The sequence below is a fragment of the Neomonachus schauinslandi genome, chromosome 7 (genome assembly GCF_002201575.2).
Source record: "Neomonachus schauinslandi chromosome 7, ASM220157v2, whole genome shotgun sequence".
In the NCBI taxonomy this organism is placed as follows: domain Eukaryota; kingdom Metazoa; phylum Chordata; class Mammalia; order Carnivora; family Phocidae; genus Neomonachus; species Neomonachus schauinslandi.
The window spans coordinates 30,039,232-30,052,401 of record NC_058409.1 but is presented as its reverse complement, the minus strand read 5'-3'; the positions used below and the strand labels follow the sequence as shown (position 1 = coordinate 30,052,401).

General features: G+C 46.1%; 1 protein-coding gene across 1 annotated transcript in view; it reads left to right on the top strand.

Annotated features, from left to right (window-relative positions):
• The window catches only part of SIL1 (SIL1 nucleotide exchange factor), a 210,462-nt gene that overhangs the window by 46,191 nt on the left and 151,101 nt on the right, over positions 1-13,170 (top strand). Inside the window, exons 2-3 of the mRNA XM_021701868.1 lie at positions 5,559-5,673; positions 11,999-12,134. Of these exons, the coding sequence (XP_021557543.1) occupies positions 5,569-5,673; positions 11,999-12,134 (241 nt within the window). The 5' untranslated portion in view covers positions 5,559-5,568. The remainder of the gene's footprint in view (positions 1-5,558; positions 5,674-11,998; positions 12,135-13,170) is intronic.

Here is a 13,170-nt window from a genome sequence, read left to right as displayed (position 1 = left end):
GATAAAAGTTATGGGATGATGGTTTTTTAAAATTTTTATTTATTTTTTTATCCAGGGCCTAGTCCTTTACCCCAGTTCTGTCTGAATGGAATAGAGGACATGAGGCATCAAGAAAGGCAAGGGCTGGTGAGTCCAAAGGCCTCGTCCCACCCATGCCTGAAGCATCTACTCCTGTAAGCTGTACAATACAGTAAGCTGAAAATACAGATTGCTGAGAGCATCCAACCTCCATTTAAGTAGAGGTGCAGCCTACTGATGGCCAGTTTTGATAGGAGAAAAAAATGGGCATTTCAAGTCCTAATTATCTTTTTGTCCCAGAGCCCAAGGATACCTAAGGAAAGAGTTACTGGTAGAACATTGAAATATATTTCCTTTCCCAGACCGAGTGGTGGTGGTTTAAGTCAGAAGACTGTGAATGTAAAGATGTTGCTCTGTGCTCCAGTGAGAGCCAAGGATGAAGGGAAGATTTGTTCTATAGTGTGTGTAGGGGCAGGTGATGAAGCAAATCCAGGGTTAGTGGGTGGCAAGTAGGGTTTGGGAAGGTTTGGGAAGGGCACTGATCTCAGGCCGAGTGTGCCAACTGTGCCTCAAAGGGATGCCATGACTCTGGCTTTACTTACGTCAGTGTAACAAGGTTTTCTCTTGCTGCTGCTGTTGCTGCCCAAGTCCCTGGTTGTGTTGTGAGCCTTCCTGGTAAAACGTAGCTGTGTGCCACTTCCCCTTCCCCTCTTCCTACCCCGACCCTGCTCACCTCACTTTGAGCATAAAGCCCAGAGAAAACTGTGCCTGCATGTTCTCCACCTGCTGCTACTTGAATAAGGCCCAAGCCCAGGTTGACATGGCTGCAGGCCAGGCCTTAGCAGGACGCAGGACACCATTCCCCATGCTGTTAGGGTACCCCTGCAAAGCTTGGGAGACTGTCTCATTCCTTTCTCCCAGCCTCACTTCTCCTAGCTCTGTCCCCTGGCACCTCCTCCCCGCAACATGTTCTCTCTCTTTGTGTTTCATGAGGAAATATATGGAGGCAATAAATAGGTCAGGTGTGCAGTCCATGTGGAACTATTGGGGGGGAGATGAAGGATCTATTTACGAATCGATCGCTCATCCTTAGTTTTGGCATAAAATGCTTCTGAGGGCGTGAGTGTGTGTGCGGGAGACGGAGGTGGCTGGGAGCCCTGTGGGAGCTGCCATTTCTCTCGCGCCCCCCACTCCGCTTCCCATTCCGGGAGGTGGGGAAGCTGCTGTGTGTGGATCAGCTGCTCCCAACCTCTTTTGCCTCAGTCTCTTCTGTATTTCCTCCTCCTGCTCATTTGTCTTCTTTGCCCTTGACTAATTCATTCTCATTTATCTCTTCCTCCTCATCTTTTTCCCCAGCATCAATTCCAGTGCTTTTCCCTGGCTGTGAGAAGGGAGTGTTTAACTCTGTGTGTGTGTGTGTGTGTGTGTGTCCATCCGTGTACACATGAACACTCTTCATGCAGGGAAGGGAAACCTGTTGCTTTGGGGATAGGCTTTGTTTTCTCTTACGGTATGTTTCCCAATAATGCACCCCACTCCCATTTTTGACTCTCCTTTTTCCCCACAGGCAAGGCTGTGGATTAAGAAAGGTATGGGGAATTATAGGAATCTCCAGGGAACATTGTATGTTCTTGGGACCCATCTCCCTGGGCCTTTCCAACCTGTTCACTCTTTTTTTTTTTTTAAATATTTAATTTATTTATTTGATAGAGAGCACAAGTAGGCAGAGTGGTAGACAGAGGGAGAGGGAGAAGCAGGCTCCCCGCTGAGCAGGGAGCCCGATGTGGGGCTCAATCCCAGGACCCTGGGATCATGACCTGAGCCGAAGGCAGACGCTTAACGACTGAGCCACCCAGGCGCCCCAACCTGTTCACTCCTGATGTGGAAGCTTCTGCTCCTTGTTCATCCTCACCCAGCCTGCTCACCCACCCTCAACACAGCCAGGCACGGTCAGGCACCTGTCTAGAACTAATGCTGTGTGGTGAACTCACTCCCTGCCTTTCAGTGTGTTGGTGCCCCAGGGAGCCAGGCTGCTGGGGAAAGCTCATGTGGCACTCAGCCGTTCCATTTTGTCGACGAAAAAAGAGAGGAGAAGCTGGCAGAAAGCAAAGGCTTTTGCTGCTGGGTGAGTGTAGCAGCTATTTTTAGTGTCAAAGCCTTTGCTTTTCCATTTGGCTATGCTTTTTTAGCACAGTGCCGGTCCAGCAGGGCTGTTTTCCTTTATGGCTCCAGATGTCCTTAGGGAAAGTTTCCGTCTGCCTCTGAGAAGGTGTGGGCTGGGCAAGGGGGTAATAACTTCTGAGAATGGATTCAGACAGGGCTTTAGGTCCACTGCAGTCCTGTTACAGGACCAATTTTCTGTGGTGGAATGTGGAGTATGACAGGAAGAGCAAAGAGAAAAGGTAAATACCATACTCTTCAGAGATGTTACCCTATAACGAACACAGTTAAGCCTCTATTGAGTAAACTGCCTAGTAAGGTATATTAGGGCCGAGTGACCAACACACAAGCCTTTTATAAGGGTCTGGACTAATGCTGACATGTCCTGACTTTTCCTAAGGCTTCTTAAAAATGTTTAGCTTGTTTCATTTTGTTTTTATTTTTGCCCTTCTTTCTAGATCATTTGCCAATTTTTTTTAAAGTACACGTGTTTCTCGCTCTCTTTTTTTTAACGTTTTTATTTAAATTCCAGTTAGTGAACATAGAATGTAATATTAGTTTCAGGTATATAGTATATATAGTGATTCAGCAATTTGGATTAAGTTCTCTTGACTGCCACTCTAGTGTACTGACCAAAATTGTTTCACTAAGAAACCCATTAAGCAGTAACTCCCCTGGTAACCTGTAATCTACTTTCTGTCTCTCTGAATTTGCCTGCTGAAGAGAATTCATTTAAGTAGCTTCATAGCAATATCTTTTCTTTTGTGTCTAGCTTATTTCACTTGGCATATAACGTTTTCAAGGTTGATTCATGTTGAAGCACGTATTAGAATTTCATTCTTTTTATGACTAAATAATATTCCATTGTATGTATATACAACATTTAAAATACTCCATTTGTTGATGGATATTGGGGTTGTTCCCACCTTTTGGCTATTGTGAATAATGCTGCTATGAACATTCACATGGAACTATCTGTTTGAGTCACTGTTTTCAGATCTGTTGTGTGGAATAAATACCTAGGGGTGGAATTACTGGATCATAAGGTAATTCTGTGTTTTGCTTTTTGAGGGACTGATAAACTTTGTCCCACGGTGTTTTACATTCCCACCAGCAAAGGGTTCCATTTTGTCTGCATCCTTGTTAATATAGGTTATTTTCCTTTTTTAAAAAAATTACAGCCATCATAGTGGATGTGAAGTAGTAAATCAATGTGGCTTTGATTTGCATTTCCTTAATGATTAATGATGTTGAGAATATTTTCATGTCCCTATTGGCATTTGTTTATCTTCTTTAGAGAAATGTCTGTTCAAGTCCTTTGCCTGTTTTTAATTTGGGTTGCTTGTTTTTTTGTTGTTGAGTTGTAGGAGTTGTTGATATATTCTGGTTATTAAACCCTATCAGATAGGTGATTTGCAAGTATTTTCTCCCATTTTGTTCGTTGTCTTTTCACTCTCTTTTTTTTTTTATTTAAAAAAAAAAATTTTTTTTTTAAAGATTTTATTTATTTATTTGAGAGAGAGAATGAGAGACAGAGAGCATGAGAGGGAGGAGGGTCAGAGGGAGAAGCAGACTCCCTGCCGAGCAGGGAGCCCGATGCGGGACTCGATCCTGGGACTCCAGGATCATGACCTGAGCCGAAGGCAGTTGCTTAACCAACTGAGCCACCCAGGTGCCCTGTCTTTTCACTCTCTTGATAATGTCTTTTGAGGCACAAAAGTTCTAAAATATCTATGGAGCTCAATTTACCTATTTTTTTAAATTACCTGTGGTTTTGGTGTCCTTTTTAGGAAATTACTGCCAAATCTAAGGTTATGAAGATTTTCTATATATTTTTTTTTTTCCTAAAAGTTTAGCTCTTAAATTTAGGTCTTTGATTTATTTTTTTTTCTTTAAAGATTTTATTTATTTATTTATTTGACAGAGAGACAGCGAGAGAGGGAACACAAGCAGGGGGAGTGGGAGAGGGAGAAGCAGGCTTCCTGCCGAGCAGGGAGCCCGATGCGGAGCCCGATGCGGAGCTCGATCCCAGGACCCTGGGACCATGACCTGAGCTGAAGGCAGACGCTTAACGACTGGGCCACCCAGGCGCCCCAGTCTTTGTTCTATTCTGAATTAAGTTTTGTATGTGGTGTAAGGGAAGAGTCCATCTCATCTTTTGCATGTGGCTGTTTACTTGTCTCAGAGCAGTTTGTTGAAGAGACTGTTTTCTCCCCATGGAGTGGTATTGGTACCCTTGTTGAAAATAAGTTGATCATACATGATTATTTCTGGGTCCTCAGTTCTATTCCATTGGTCCTTATGTCTGTCCTTAAGGCTGTACCACACTGTTGTGATAAATGTAGCTTTGTAGTAAGTTTTGAAATCAGGAAATACAAGTCTTCTAACTTTGTTCTTTTTTTCCAAGATCTTTTTAGCTGTTCTGAGTCCCTTGAAATTCCTTATGTACTTTAGGATGGGTTTCTCCACTTCTGTAACAGCACTGGTATTTTGATAGAGATTGCATTGAATCTGCATATTGCCTTGGGTAGTATTGTCATCTTAACAATATTAAGTCACTAATCCATGAACATGGGATATCCTTTTATCCTTTTTTAATTTTCACAGGTACTAGGGCCTGTGCTTCAGGCCCTCCCCTGGCCTCCCAAAATTGTTTGGCCATTTGAAAAGCGATGTGTAAGGCTTTGTGGCTTGGGAATATTGAACTTCGCTGGTTGTTGGGATACTGATGGCAGCTTTCTTCAGGTATAACAGTGAGCATGGTTTAGAAGTGAATGATTATGAAGACTTATGAGGATTTGGGCTCAGGTGTGTTCACACACAAATAAATTGGTTAGTTTCTTTCTCTCACTGTCATAGCCAATACCACCCTGTACAACCTGGCAAGTTGATAATGAGGAAGTAAGGAACCACAGCTGTTGTATCTCATGTAAGAGTCCTCCTTGGCTCTATGTTACCAATCAAGGCGTATCTGCCCATGAGTGGCTGAACTCCTTATGGGAGATGGAGGCTTCCTTTAGATTTTTTTTTTTTTTTAAAGATTTTATTTATTTGACAGAGAGAGACACAGTGAGAGAGGGAACACAAGCAGGGGGAGTGGGAGAGGGAGAAATAGGCTTTCCGCGGAGCAGGGAGCCCAGTGCGGGGGTCGATCCCAGGACCCTGGGACATGACCTGAGCCAAAGACAGATGCTTAATGACTGAGCCACCCAGGCGCCTCGGCTTCCTTTAGCTCTTATCCTGTGGTAGCAGACCTTTGATACCTCTATGCGGAAAATGTCTGTTATCCATTGAACAAGTGACATCTTAGGAATCACAGTGCTGGGGGATCAGGCACCAGCTTCCTGTTGACCTTCTGTTTTCTTTTTTATTTTCCTCAGGTCTATATCTATGGCTCTCCAGGACCTGCCCCCTTCTAGGATGGCTCTTCTGGGAATGCTGCTCGGGCTGCTGATGGCTTCCTGCTTCACCTTCTGCCTCAGTCATCAGAACCCGGTAAATATTTAGCGCAAATAGAAGAATCCCTGTAAGGTCCAAGAAAACCTCCATGCCATCAAGGCTTCTGTGGGAGTAGGGTGAGCTTTTATTTTTCTTACAGGAATGTGGGCAGCACTGGATCAGGGTATATGGGTACTTCTCCACCCCCCCCACCCCCCGCCACCAACCCCACACCTTACTCCTCTGGCCTCTGTTTAAAGCTCATAGTATAGTTTCCCTTTGGAGAAAATATGATGATGATGATGATGATACAATAATATCAATAATGATGAATTTACCATGTACCAAGTGGTTTATTAAGTGCTTTATGTGTATTCTCATTTAATCCCCTCAACAACCCTACAAAGTAGACAACTACAGTTAATTATCCTCATTTTGAGAAGGATCTCGAGGCTCAGAGACATTAAGTAACTTGGCCAGGATCATTCAGCTAGTTTGTGGCAGAATTGGGAAGGTCAGGATTCTCCCCAAGAGCTGGTTGCCTGTGTCGTGAGCACCAAGTAAGACTCTGCTTCTTCCTCTACTCCTGTCTTCCTTGTGCTTTCTCCGTCTGTCTCTGTCTCTCTGTTCTCTTTCCTTCTGTCCTTTTCTTCCTGTTCATTCCAGGCCTCTCTTCATTAACCTAGACCTAACTGCTCAGGGTTTCTGTCACTGCCACAGGCAGGAGTAGAATGACCGAGAAGGCTCTGAGCTTGGCCTGGCTGCAGCACGCCAAGGCTCCTGGCCCTGTTTCCCTGGCTGGCCCTAGCTACAGCCTGCCCTTGACCAGCTCCCAATGCCCCCTTGACAGTCAAGAGAAGCCTTGACTGTCAGCTTTCTGACAGTTTCACTCTCCCCTGGCCACCTTCCCCAACCCCAGGGGCTCCTACTAAATGCTGGGTAAGTGCTGCAGGCTTTGGAGCAGGAGGGCCTTGAAGTGCAAATGACAATTGTGATGAATTTAATAACAATGCAGCTCAGCTGAGGTTCACCTCTGGCTCATGGCAAGCTTCCACCTTCTCTCTAAAGTCATTTGTTTTCTCTCTGCCTTTCTCCCCACTTTGTGGAGCAGAAGAGAAAGTGCAGTTAGGAGTCACGAATTCTTTTGAGCTTTTAGTATTCTCTAAGATCTTACTGGTGCTGGGGTTTTTTTGTTGTTGTTTTTTGTGGGTTTTTTTTGTTTTGGGGGCCTTTTCCTCAAGGATAATGAGGATGAGATCCCATTGGCCCCTGAGGGTGGGACTGGTCACAGCATGAGTTAGGGTCTGTCCTTGGCATAGCCTTGGCCAGAAAAGCACACAAGTGTCTCAAGGGATCAGGGCTACGTCCCGTCCCCCGACCCAACCTGCAGCTCACGGGGATCTGGTGCTCCCCATCATGAGCTTTAGCAGATGCACAATTAACAAAAACGTGCTGATGAATTTGCTTAAGGACTGTGTGTTAGTAAGTCCCTTTTGGATAATAGTCCAACCAAATAGATGAGTTTTCAGAGCCATAATTATTCTGGCCCACTTATATTAGCTCTACTGAGTCTAGTCTCAGAAAAATGTTAATACTGACTTTCATCAACAGAAGCTACTTTTATCCTTATGTCTGTTCCTAAGCTGTATCCATTTGTCATAATCTTTCATCATGTGCTAAGCACAAGTAGGAGTTGAAGCATCTTTTCTCTCATACCATAAAAATTGCTGCCCTGTTGGCATTTAAAATCCAAATTATGCAGCCAGCCACCTTCAAAACAGTGAAAATGGGTGGTGGGGGAGATGGGGGTGGTTATGATCCTTTCTTCAGAGCCTGGAGTCCAGGCAAGAGATCCTGGTGACCTGGAATTGTCCTCCCAAGGGCTTTTGTGCAGGTTAATGGCCACCCAGGAAAGGTTGTGTGTATCAGGGTATGATGTGGAGCCAGCCACCTTTCCTGGATTCTGTTGTCCTACATTTCTGGGGTGCCACAGCTTAGGAGCAGTGTGGATGCTGAAGGGGTATGGTTGTGTGGTATCCTGGACTTCAGGAAGGTAGTGAGCGATGTGGAAGGTAGTGGGACCGGTGGAAGGAGCTCAGACCCTTGGTAAGTTCCCTTTTGCCACCTACATTGGCAATTTGGCCATTTCTGAGTTTTGTTTCCTCATCCAGAAAATAGGGTTGATCCTTTCTGTTAAGATTTCAGTGTAGATGAAATGTGATTACATATATAGAGCACCTAGCGTTGGGACTGGCAGAGTATGGTCAATAAATGTCAGCGGTTATTTTTAGTAAGGGGGTGGCTGCTTTTATGGTTTAATGTAGGGCTCTGTCAGGTAGGGGTCCTGCCCCAGAATGTTGCCCTGGCAGTTTGTTTCCATCACAGCATCAGTCAGCTTACCATTGGAGATTATTCATTCTCCTGGATCTTGAAGGCTTTGGTCTTTAAGAATCTCTTATTCAGATACAAGTGCAAGGAAGTGAGACATGGTAAGCTGTTGTCAGCTAACACCTTAGCTGGAATATCTTGCCAGTCAGTTGAGAAGAAATTGGTATTTGGAGTGATGGTGGCAGGGAAAAGAGAGTGCTGAGGTTTCAGCATGGAATGGAGCCCCGAGAAGCCAGCTGAGAGGGCACGAGATGTGGGGTTTACTTGAGAGTTGACCAAGGTATGGCTGGCTTCTGCCACCTCTTGGTCTTTATCTCCTGTTAAGGACACAGGACACACTGCCCGAGCTCAGAGAGGCTAGTCTTGCTTGTCCTTTCTCTGGGACTGTGGTTTTTTTACTTGGTCCATGAAAGTCTTCCCTTTCCCCTGGGAGTGGGGGATGTGCTAGAAGACATGCTAGGGTGATCTCCCTGTCCCCCCTACCCCTTCATTCCCTCAGCATGCAGGGCATAGCCATTAGGACACATGACTAAGAACAGAAACACAGAAGGGAGTCCAAATTCCTGCATGGGCTTTGGAGCCAGGCAGGCCTGACTTAAATCTCTGCTCTGCTTTTCTTAGCAGTGTGATTTTTTGCACAGGCCCTGTACCTCTCCTCATCTGTAAAATGGGAATGAAAGTGTGTGCTTCACAGATGAAACTTGGCTGAGTTGTGAGGCGTGGAAGGCACTTTATAGCCTGGAGCTATGGTTGGTAGCTGCTGTTACCATTACAGCCTCATCTCCGTGACCTGCTTTTTCTCAGAACCTTTTCTGGAATGTCCCTTTTGAATCGACTGCCGCCCTCAGTGCTTGTCAGATGTGATTTGGGCAATAGTCCAAAGTCACTCAGAGTTAGATTTGGTGAATAGGGTGAGCTGATCAGAGGAGCACCAATTTTCTATTACCCGCACTAAAGACTGATTTGTACTGTAAAATAATGGCAGATCATGTGCGTATGCGCACGTGTGTGTGCATGTGTGTGTGTGTGTGTGTGTGTGTGTGTGTAGCTTAAAATCGGCTTCAGAGGTGACACCAAGCGGAAGCTCAAAAAGCATTTGGAGCAGTGGAGGGATTATTAGCTCCTCTAGGGCTTGAGGCATGTGGCTCAGGGGTTCATCAGTCTCCTTCTTGAATTTACTCTATTGACCTTAAAAGAAATCTAGGAAAAGAGGCTTTCTCAGCTTCTAGTCAAGAGAATGAACACGGGCTCAGCTTAGAGTTTGAAGGGCTTTCTGCCATGTTTTCATCATCACCATTCCTGTTGCCTCTTTCTGCTTCTCTTGATGATGAGAATTTGGTGACTTGTTTACAGCCACACCTGCCAGGACTTACCTGGCTAATAGACTAAAACAAGAGCTGCAGTTTAAGGCTTAGAGATGTTTAGTTTGGCCCTCATAGTGTTCTAAAATAAGAAAAGTTGACATAAAAATCTGTTTCTCTGTTTTCTTTTTTTCATGGCAGTGGTGAACCAGCTGAGTAGCAGCTGTGTTCCTTAGTCAAGGCAGGAGGGCTCCAGTTTTCACAGCACAAGCACTCCCCATTGTTGGACACCCGGCCGTCCTTGGCCCCTTTAGGCCTTTGACCCACACACTTTGGAGGTAAATTTTATTAACATTCCCCTAGTCCCCTAGTCCCATGGTCCAGTGTATGGTGCTCATGGCAGAGGCTGACTAGCATGGATGGGCCCTGGATTACATAGGTTTTGGTTATTTTGTGGACAAGGTAGTCTTTGTTCTGGAATGTGGGACTACTCCCTGGGTTCTAGCGGGCATGCTGTTTTGGGCTTGCCTCAGTGCAAGGCATCCAGAACACGTACCTGCCTGTGGAGAGGCTTGTTCCTTCATTCCTTTGTTCTTGGATGACGGTAAACTAAGTCCTGTGCTGGGCATGGGAGCACGCTGGTGAAAGAGACTGACACAGAGCCTGCTCTTAGGAAATAACAGCTTTTGGCCAATGTCTCCTGCCATTCTGTCCCACAAGCATGGCTGCTGTTCTGCTCCTAGTTTTCTTTTGAGCTCAGATCTGTGCAAACTCCATGTTGAAGGGGTACAAGAGGTTTGATGGGCCCCAGGCGGCTCAGATGACCACAACCCATACCTGACCTGCCTGAGTCCTGTCATAGTGTAGAGTCACTATTGGATGTCCTAGCACAGACTCATCCAACCTGGAACCTATGGTTGTCTTTACAAGTAATAAGAGTAATGGCTACCACATACCCAGGGCTAGTGTTTTGCAAGGTGGTGCCTCATCTCATGTATGAGCTAGATGTCGCTGTTACTTCCACTTCACAAATGTGAAAGCGGGCTTAGAAAATTAAGTAACTTTCCAGGAGTCACAAGAAACTAGGATTTGCACTTCTGGTTATGTGATATGGAGCTTGAGTTCTTAACCACCATGCTGTAGTCTTTGCTTCTCATTACTTGTGACATGATTTGAGGGCTTCTTCTTGTCCAAGATCTCTTCCTTACCAGTCCTTAACAAGATCTGAAATCCTGCCATCTGAATTTCATGCCTGTATTTCTTGTTAAAATGTAAACATCCTTGGAGGGGCTTTACATTGTCATGATCATTAACTAAACACCTTGCCCTTTCCTCTGACAGTTACTTAAAGGTCAGACCCTTAGGTACTGGGTAGCTGGGGATGCCTTTCTGGAGCTGGGGTGCTGCTTGGAAGAGATGCATTGCTACCTCCCATGCAGGGTTAGGATTGTTGGGAAACCAAAATGAGATGTGTGTAAAAGTCCTAGCTCAGGTTTGGGTTCATAGGAATTCACGAAATATGCTCTCTGTTTTTAGGGGATGACTCCGGAGGGGTGAAGGATGAAATAACCTCCCATTGTGCTATTTGGGGGTTCCTCCTTGCTATCCCAGAGCTCTGGAACCCTCTGGTTACAGTTTCCTGAGGCCCTACTGCTTTTATGCAAGAAAGGTTTAAAAATGGGACAGGAAGAATGGGAGGCCGGGAAGGAGCAAAATGAATAATACTTTGTATTTATCTTGCATCTCTGTCTCCTGAGCTCAAAGTGCTCCATAGACACCATCTCATTAATCCTCCATGCTCTCCAGGGGGTGGAAGGAAACAGGTTTTAGGAATTGGTTTTCAGCTTTGGCTTCTTCCCCCCTCAGCCCAGCTGGACTCCCAGCTTCCCACTTGCAGCCCTTTCACCGTGGATTATAATGTCCCAGAAGGTCATTCATGCCTTATAGACACCCTGGAGAATTGCCAGGCCCTTGTTGTGCCCTGCTGGACTGCATAGGAATCAGTCAGGCCTCAGCTGGCAGCTTTTGTATGTCTGGGGTGGCCATTTGAAGACCTATTCTCCCATTCATGTATGTATTTTTTCTTTTAAATACATCTTTTTTATTTGTAAGAGCAAGTAGGTGAGAGTTTCAGACATCACACAGTTTAGTAACATGGCAAGTAAAAAAAAGCAAAAGGCTCTTACTGTCTCCTTCTGCCAACCCCTCTCCCCAGGTTGTTCCCTTAACCCCCTTGAGATAGTAATGAACTGGGGCGCCTGGGTGGCTCAGTTGGTTGAGAGTCTGCCTTCGGCTCAGGTCATGATCCCAGGGTCCTGGGATCAAGCCCCATGTTGGGTTCCCTGCTCAGCTGGGAGCCTGTTTCTCCCTCTCCTCCCTGCTCGTGCTCTGTCTCTCTCTCTGTCAAATAAATAAATTAAATTAAAAAAGAGATAGTAACGAACATTGTGGAGTTTTTCCTTACTCATATACAAAAGTTTTTCCTTACTCCTATACACATAACACATGCTGTGTGTTCATTTAACCGTATCACCTCACTTATACTGGTTCTGAGGCTAACCTTGTGAAGGGTCCAAACAAGGCTGGGGAGGGGAGGAGGACAGAGGATAAGGGTATACCACCCAGGCCATGTTCTTTGTTTGCCTGGTGCCTAGCTGTGGTGGGTCATGCCCTGTGTTTTCCTCTCTCTGAAGGAGTTTGCGCTCACCAGCCCAGAGAAGAGCAGGACCAAAGAAGTGGAGAGAAAGGAAACCACAGCAGAAGAGGAGCTGGACTCCGAGGTCCTGGAGGTGTTTCACCCGACCCATGAGTGGCAGGCCCTTCGGCCAGGTACCCAGCCCAACCCTCTCCCCGTGAAACATACTCTGAATTCTAAGTGCGTATGTCCTTCGTCCCCACAGGGCTGCTTTGAAAGAGCAGTCACTCTGTGGCCCACTGGAGGGGAACAGTGCGGTCCTTCCGAGTGATGACTGCTGCTGCAGGGCTTAGGGACCTTCATTTTCCAGCAGAACAGAGATTGCGGCATGTGAGTGCCCTGAAAGGGAGGCAGGTGGTGGGTGGCCGAGCTTTCTGAGCAAGTGATTGAAAACTTTCTTTCCTTGCTCTTCTGAAACACAGAAGAGGCAGTGACATGTGCCTCACTCTGCAAATGCTATTTTAGGCTCTGCTGCTCGGCTCAGTGCTGCTGAAATGTTGTTCACGGGAGAGTACTGAGCACCGGTTCGGGGCAGGAGTGTTCTGTTGCTAAAGGAACCTGTGCCAAGAAACAGGGGCTGGTCCTGGCCTGGTTTCTAAATGGGGCATCCTCAGAAAGAGCAACTTTCGAGCCCTTTCATGAACCCGGGCCCATGGCTTAGAAAGTAACCCGCATTTGTGGAGAGTTTACCATATTCAGGTACGGCGTTAGGTGCTTCATGTGCATAATCTTGTTCAGTCTTCACAACTGTAGGAACTGTGATTGTCTTCATTTTCCTATGAAAACATTGAGGCTCATTGACTTTGTCATTCAGCTGATGTATCCTAGGTCACTGACCACAGAGCCTAGACCCACCTTCCTCCCCTTTGTCCTTCTAGTCCCAGCCTTGTTGACTATAGCCCCACTATGGGGACACTTGGGTCTGTTCTCAAGAGTGGGCTGTTTGCAGTCTGCCCTGTGGCAGCTGCCACCGTGGTTTCATCAGCTCCGAGCCAGTATTCATCACTGTGTCCTCACTGCCCCCGTTGCTGCTGAGCTGGCAAGGGGCAGCCTTCACCATGCCAGCCAACTTTCTGGTAGCACTAGCACTCCTGCTGGGCTTGCATACAGGTCGTTGGCGCCACTGGAGAGTGATGAAGCACCAAGCAAGTGAGGTAGGAGCCCAAGGCA